Consider the following 8,431-nt stretch of genomic DNA (forward strand, 5'->3'; position numbering starts at 1 on the left):
TTTTTTTTTATAAACATGTGCTTGACAAACATCTTTGTATTGGGTGTCTTTTTGCTTTAACCTGTCTTCTTTTCCATTCATCAGTAGCTATGTTTCCATCCAAAGATTCGAATTAAACTTATTCGCAAAACTGGAATATTGCATAAAACATATGCGAATAAAGCACCGTTTCCATCGAACGAGTAAAAGAGAACAAAATCGTAACTTCCTGGTAAACTGTGGCACTAAATATCACTAAGGGTATAGGAGAAGCCACTGAATTTAATAATTTTCATATATGATATAAATTACTTGCACCTCAGAGCGAGCAGACGTAACACAATAAATGCTGTCAATGCTTTTAGAGGTGGATGCCTGCTGTTTGGGAGCGCAGTCGTGTAAGACAGTAATTATAACTGGCTCTGGTATTGTGTAGTCTCTCTCTCTCTCTCTCTCTCTCTCTCTCTCTCTCTCTTTTTCAAGCATTTCAAGCAACTGTGAGATCGTCATCATGCTTGTCTCTCAGAATTCAAAAAATTATGTCAAGTTGGACAGATAGTGAAACTAAAGTGCTTATCCTCATCCGTGCAGATGTAGAAAACGCTGAAGCATTTAAAGGTCATTTCTGTTGATTGACATCATGGAGTTTATTGGTATTTTGGTACTGATGTGTGAATGGTATTTTAGCTGTAAAAAAAAATGTAAAGCATTTGTATATTTACCAAAAATTCTAGGAATTTTACGGTAATTTACCAGGTTTCATATGTGTAAGCATCAATACTTTGACAGTTTTTAATTATTTTTGCAGTTCCATCGGTGACACCACTGGTGCAAGAATTACATACTTCAGTTTAAACTATCACTTCCATTGATTACTTTTCAGCGAAACAGAAGAAATAGAAAGTTGACATCATACTTTGATGCGCATCAAATATTGTAGAGCTGGGGTGTGTGGGTGTTTTTATCCTTTAAGATTTGTTGATGGCTGGAGAAATCCCAAAGTAAAGCCATGGCACCAGCGCCCGTTTGAACTTCTGATGTGACAGGCATCTGTTTCCATGGAGACAGCTGAAAACTCTAGGAAGTGTCTTAACTAACTCATCGGCAAGAAGTTGACTGTGTCTGAAACATTCAGACAGCTGCTGCCTTCAAGACCTATTGGGAACTTCCCACTTGCAAACTCTGAACTTGTCACTGCGGTGTGATGTGTGTTCAAGTGCTGTGGCTGGAATAAAATGGATGCATTGAGCATTTTTGTGAGGGTCAAGTGTAATCTCTATATTTTCTCAGTTTCTTTCTGTATTATTTTTCATTCTCATGCAGCCACAGCAAATGATGACGGATGTGTTTTGGCCATGCTGGCCAGTTGCTTCATTATCCAGCAGCTATGCTAATGTTTCCTGGTGAGACTTATCGCTATTCCTCATCACATGCACAAAATATATGCAAACCAGTTTTCACATAGCGATTGAGCTCTTGGAAAAATCTAATCTCACCCGTAAAAATCTAATCAAATCAATGTAGTGTATCGAGTAAAATTCTTAAAATTAAAACATTGTTTATTAGCAGCTGCAAAACATAATTTGGTTACATTTTAGTTTAACAGACTTGATTAATTTGTCCTCAAGCCGTGATGAACTGCATTTTCAGTTGAATCATGCGCTAACAGCACAAAGATAAACATGGAGATAACTGGCAATTAAAACGTTGTGGCGCCGTTCATGTGCATTCATCTTGTAAATACGATTATCCCTACGTGACTTGAAGGCAGCAAGTGACACCTGACTTGAAGAATGTCACTGCTGCGCTGTAATCATGAATGTGAAGCTGCACCTGTGGAGAGCAGAGCTCAGCTCCTCCAGTCTGTGGGACTCGCTGCTGTTGCTCATTTTTGATAGGGTGTCGATCCTCTTCATGATTATCTCCAACATATCGCTGATCTTTCTCAGGACCCCACGAGACTCCAGACCTCCCAACACTGTCACACAAAACAATGAGGACATGTCAGTTCAGACAGATAAAACAAGCAACATGTTATGCTTACAGACCTTGCTGAAAAGATCAATGTGAGTTACAGAAAGGGATAGTTAACTCAAAAATGATAGTCATACTATCACATTCTTTCATGGAACACAAGAGGACATATTTTGGAGAATGTATAGAACAAATGCAACGTTGCAACACTGTCACATAAGATATGTTTTAACCACTTTATATTTAATATTTAATAATTTTTATGTATATAGAACTTGGTTTGGATTTTGTATGTTTTTTTGTGTATGTTTAATATACACAATGTACCTGCCATGTGAAAACAGAACAAAAGTCATTGCACCAAAGCTCCAAAAATGTTAAAAAAATTATTGACATACAATATTGACATAAATGTCTTCTGAAGAAGAGCCTGTGTGCTTGAAACGCGTGCTTGTGTGATAGTCCGGTAATACATTTTTGCATTTTTTGGAGATTTGGTTATGGTTGCCAGCTGATCCGTATAGTACAGAATTGTCCCATCATAGAAGTTTATCCCGTATCCGCAGCCATACGTCAAGTGACCATCAGACCATATGAATATAAAATTCAAAATTTATAATTAATCATTCTTTTTGGACACATTATTGTTTTATTTGTTAGTGTAAGATCGGTCCGCTGCTAGTCAAGTTATCTCGTCCCATAGAGCAAAGTCACGTGACTTTTTCGATGCGCATGGAGGAATTTATTCGGTAAATGTTTTTCCATCGTAGTTTATGCGCAGTTTTTCTTATCGGATAAAAAGTTTATCCTACTCAAATGTGCAAATAAGTTTTTTATGTGCATTTTTAGAATTTATGCGCATCTTGGCGTTTCCATCCAGCTTTTTTTTTATGCGATGTTCCAAAATGCGCATAAAAATAGGTGGATGGAAACGCAGCTACTGGCTCTGCACTGAATAGTATTGTGTAGTCTCTCTCTCTCTCTCTCTCTCTCTCTCTCTCTCTCTCTTTTTCAAGCAAAAATGTGTTCTGTGAGATCGTCATCATGCTTGTCTCTCAGAATTCAAAAAATTATGTCAAGTTGGACAGATAGTGAAACTAAAGTGCTTATCCTCATCCGTGCAGATGTAGAAAACGCTGAAGCATTTAAAGGTCATTTCTGTTGATTGACATCATGGAGTTTATTGGTATTTTGGTACTGATGTGTGAATGGTATTTTAGCTGTAAAAAAAAATGTAAAGCATTTGTATATTTACCAAAAATTCTAGGAATTTTACGGTAATTTACCAGGTTTCATATGTGTAAGCATCAATACTTTGACAGTTTTTAATTATTTTTGCAGTTCCATCGGTGACACCACTGGTGCAAGAATTACATACTTCAGTTTAAACTATCACTTCCATTGATTACTTTTCAGCGAAACAGAAGAAATAGAAAGTTGACATCATACTTTGATGCGCATCAAATATTGTAGAGCTGGGGTGTGTGGGTGTTTTTATCCTTTAAGATTTGTTGATGGCTGGAGAAATCCCAAAGTAAAGCCATGGCACCAGCGCCCGTTTGAACTTCTGATGTGACAGGCATCTGTTTCCATGGAGACAGCTGAAAACTCTAGGAAGTGTCTTAACTAACTCATCGGCAAGAAGTTGACTGTGTCTGAAACATTCAGACAGCTGCTGCCTTCAAGACCTATTGGGAACTTCCCACTTGCAAACTCTGAACTTGTCACTGCGGTGTGATGTGTGTTCAAGTGCTGTGGCTGGAATAAAATGGATGCATTGAGCATTTTTGTGAGGGTCAAGTGTAATCTCTATATTTTCTCAGTTTCTTTCTGTATTATTTTTCATTCTCATGCAGCCACAGCAAATGATGACGGATGTGTTTTGGCCATGCTGGCCAGTTGCTTCATTATCCAGCAGCTATGCTAATGTTTCCTGGTGAGACTTATCGCTATTCCTCATCACATGCACAAAATATATGCAAACCAGTTTTCACATAGCGATTGAGCTCTTGGAAAAATCTAATCTCACCCGTAAAAATCTAATCAAATCAATGTAGTGTATCGAGTAAAATTCTTAAAATTAAAACATTGTTTATTAGCAGCTGCAAAACATAATTTGGTTACATTTTAGTTTAACAGACTTGATTAATTTGTCCTCAAGCCGTGATGAACTGCATTTTCAGTTGAATCATGCGCTAACAGCACAAAGATAAACATGGAGATAACTGGCAATTAAAACGTTGTGGCGCCGTTCATGTGCATTCATCTTGTAAATACGATTATCCCTACGTGACTTGAAGGCAGCAAGTGACACCTGACTTGAAGAATGTCACTGCTGCGCTGTAATCATGAATGTGAAGCTGCACCTGTGGAGAGCAGAGCTCAGCTCCTCCAGTCTGTGGGACTCGCTGCTGTTGCTCATTTTTGATAGGGTGTCGATCCTCTTCATGATTATCTCCAACATATCGCTGATCTTTCTCAGGACCCCACGAGACTCCAGACCTCCCAACACTGTCACACAAAACAATGAGGACATGTCAGTTCAGACAGATAAAACAAGCAACATGTTATGCTTACAGACCTTGCTGAAAAGATCAATGTGAGTTACAGAAAGGGATAGTTAACTCAAAAATGATAGTCATACTATCACATTCTTTCATGGAACACAAGAGGACATATTTTGGAGAATGTATAGAACAAATGCAACGTTGCAACACTGTCACATAAGATATGTTTTAACCACTTTATATTTAATATTTAATAATTTTTATGTATATAGAACTTGGTTTGGATTTTGTATGTTTTTTTGTGTATGTTTAATATACACAATGTACCTGCCATGTGAAAACAGAACAAAAGTCATTGCACCAAAGCTCCAAAAATGTTAAAAAAATTATTGACATACAATATTGACATAAATGTCTTCTGAAGAAGAGCCTGTGTGCTTGAAACGCGTGCTTGTGTGATAGTCCGGTAATACATTTTTGCATTTTTTGGAGATTTGGTTATGGTTGCCAGCTGATCCGTATAGTACAGAATTGTCCCATCATAGAAGTTTATCCCGTATCCGCAGCCATACGTCAAGTGACCATCAGACCATATGAATATAAAATTCAAAATTTATAATTAATCATTCTTTTTGGACACATTATTGTTTTATTTGTTAGTGTAGCTGTTCAATTAAGGCTTTTGCAGAATCCTCTGCTGCCTGGTTGCTTTTGCTTCACAGAGAGCAGGATTTGAGCTAACGGCAATTCCTTTCACAGTTCACATTTTGATTTCAACAAATCAGTTTGGGAGAGTGCAAACAACGTGATTATTGATCATGAGTTAGCCACACAAGAAACAATACAATCTATTTGAGGTTTGTATTGTAAGTTACTATTGTAAGTTAATGGTGTTAAACGGAGAAAAAAATATGCATTTTTAAAATTGGAAATTCTAGCGTATTCTTAATCTTGGACCTCATTGAAGCACAAATTCAAGCAGCAAAAGCAGTCCATACTAACTCTCTAAGTTCCAACTATTCATAGGCTACATGGTTACAATAACATTTTAGTTCAAAATTTAAAGAGCCATTGTTTAAAAAAATGCTTGATTGACTGACATTCAGCTGTCATAGACATTCAGTTGTTGTTCTTTCAAATTGTATTCCATATTTATGTATGTACGTAAAGTATTACACCACTTGTGCAGTCACAATTCCATAGTAGCCACTCGACATTCCAATGACATTTTTTTATGACATTAAACTTATTTTTAGAATAACTGCACATAGGTTAAGCATTATTTCTAAGAACCTTTTAAACACCTTTTATAAACATACTTAACTGCAGACACTCAAATGACATACATTATGTGGTACCTTTCAAATATTTTGAGCGTCCCTTATTCTGTCCACTATTTTCCTATAAAGAATCACAATTGGGATTAATAAGGGATTATTTTCCTTTTCTGAAGTTGGCAACTCTAGCTTTGGTGTACTGTACCAACCCATGTTGAGCATGCATTCATTTTTACTGAACAATCATAACGACAGGAAACTAGGAAATGCACCAAGAGCAGCATGGCAATCAAAATGGCTGTCACCAAACACAATGATAGCTGTGGGGGGGATCACTGATACTCTGGACTGTGCATTTCCCTATTTGTGGGCTTACCTTCCCAGAGACTGGCTTGAAGGGTTTTGGATTATCAGTTTTTGTGGATTGTATATACACTGGTGGACAGATTTAGACTTTCAGCACACTGGGACTCTTAAAGACTGTTTGAGATATGGTGCAAATGGAAACTCTGCTTTAGACAGCCTATTTTATGTTGTTTTAATTTCAGTGTGTTCAAATCTGACCCCATTATGATTTGTATCTCAACCGAAAGGCACTACTTACTGTATATATTAATATAAATAATTGGACATATGAGAACATTAAAGGGGTCTTATCATGCTTTTTCACTTTTTCAACTTTAGTTAGTCTGTGATGTTGCTGTTTGAGCATAAAAAAGATCTGCAAAGTTACAAAGTTCAAAGTCCACTTCAAAAGGAGATCTTTTATTTAACAAAAATCACTTTTCAAAAACTACAACAAACGACTCGTTTGGACTACAACGCGTATTTTCCAGGATTTGTGATATCAGAAAGATCGACAAATGGGACGAGACCTGGTTGAGCTGCACTAGAGAAGGCAACGAGTGTTATCACTATGTCGGAGACACGCTAGTTTTCCCAAGGCAGACGAACTTAGAGTGGTTACAATCATCTGGGTTTAAATCGTGCTCAAATTGATTTGATTTTGACGCAATATTTTACACTGAAGTTCGCAGGCGGCTATGGTAAGGGGCATGACATTTCCCGACCAGGCGCCGAGTGCTGAACATCAAGACTTTGTAAAAGAGCATAATAGGACCCCTTTAATGAGATTTAAGAGCTGCTGAGAGTGTTCATCAGTGGTAGGAAGTATTCATAAAGCTAATTTCTTAAACATTTCTTATTATCAATAATTAAACCAGTTGTGTTGCTTAATATTTTCGTGGAATTTTTTTTTTTTTTTTCAGGGTTCTTTTGAATAGAGTTTGTTGGAAATAATATGCATGTATAAGTAGTTGTATACTGTAAGTTATTTTCACTTGATCAGTTTATACATCTTTGCTGAATAAAAGTATAAACTTGCACGACACTGCTTTTTTTTCAGTAAGCTTCATTTATACCTTAAATTTTAACCTAAACTACTGCCTTTTTGTAATTTTTAAAGCTCAGCAGATTCATTCCAACTTCACTTTTCATTGTATGGGGACCGATTAGTGTGCCATGAATTTGTAAACATAATCTGTGTTCTGCAAAATGAAAGAAAGGTTTGGAATGACACAAGGGTAAATGATGGAAGAACAGTTGACACCACGGCTACACGAGTCCCCATGCAGCTAGACCAGCACCAGTCCAGCATGAAAATTTATGTTGGCCTGAGCCAGTCTTTTCAACAGAGGAAAAACACAACACAGAGGTAAATGTACTCTAGGGCTGCACTCCCTGCTCAGAAAGGCTCAAAAACAAAGTCATGACAAAACAAGAGCCTAAATGGAGACTGAACTCAAATTCGTTGGCATATTAGTTGTATTTACTCATAATACAAACAACAGGCAGAGGGTTTTATTCAACAACATTTCAAAAGCATCTCATTAGCACAGCCTCTCTCTCTTTCAAGAGCATCAGCGGTGAGGCCGCAGACTTCAAGTCTCATAACTGAAGAAAGGACACAAACAGCACAATACAGGAAGGGGACCAATTAGGCTGACAGTCAAGTTTAATTTCAGAGCTTTCCGAACTCCTGCCGTCTGTTTCCCCGGAAAGCTGGTGCAAGTGAGTGGATGTCTCTCACCTGGCCAATTAAACAGAACACATCTACAACTGTGAGGTCAGTAGGCCTTCAGAACACTCCGCTCTGACATTCTCTTTTCCCACTCGCTGTTGAGATCATCCTGAAGTGAATGCATCTTTCTAATGATGAAGGCTACAAGAACATTATAGCCGAGTTATTTCAAAACTTTCTTTTACCCATACGAAGGCATCTCCTCCTACATTATTTTGGGGTCAACACTTCTCAGTGTTGGATATGTGCTCTTTCATTGTAAGCAACATGTTCACCAAAGCATAAATCTGTGATTGTTTACTCACCCTCATGTTGTTTCAAACCTGCATGCATTTTTGTCTTGTGTGGAACACAAATGTGACCCTGGACCACAAAACCAGTCATAATAGCACGGGTATATTTGTAGCAATAGCCAACAATACATTGTATGGGTCAAAATGATCAATTCTTCTTCTATGCCAAAAATACATATAGGATATTGAATAAAGATCATGTTCCATGAAGTTATTTTGCAATTTTCTTACCTTAAATATAGCAAAACTTAATTTTTGATTAGTAATATACATTGCTAAGAACTTCATTTGGACAACTTTAAAGGTGATTTTCTCAATTTT

At 37.2% G+C, this 8,431-nt stretch overlaps 1 protein-coding gene across 1 annotated transcript in view; it reads right to left on the reverse strand.

Annotated features, from left to right (window-relative positions):
• Positions 1-8,431, reverse strand: part of LOC107665964 (alpha-1,6-mannosylglycoprotein 6-beta-N-acetylglucosaminyltransferase B-like) — a 101,369-nt gene that overhangs the window by 57,220 nt on the left and 35,718 nt on the right. The window contains exons 3-5 of the mRNA XM_016457052.1: positions 4,320-4,464; positions 2,024-2,031; positions 1,813-1,957 (exon numbers count right to left, since the gene is read on the reverse strand). Of these exons, the coding sequence (XP_016312538.1) occupies positions 1,813-1,957; positions 2,024-2,031; positions 4,320-4,464 (298 nt within the window). The remainder of the gene's footprint in view (positions 1-1,812; positions 1,958-2,023; positions 2,032-4,319; positions 4,465-8,431) is intronic.

This window comes from Sinocyclocheilus anshuiensis, unplaced genomic scaffold, assembly GCF_001515605.1.
Source record: "Sinocyclocheilus anshuiensis isolate Anshui unplaced genomic scaffold, SAMN03320099.WGS_v1.1 scaffold229, whole genome shotgun sequence".
In the NCBI taxonomy this organism is placed as follows: domain Eukaryota; kingdom Metazoa; phylum Chordata; class Actinopteri; order Cypriniformes; family Cyprinidae; genus Sinocyclocheilus; species Sinocyclocheilus anshuiensis.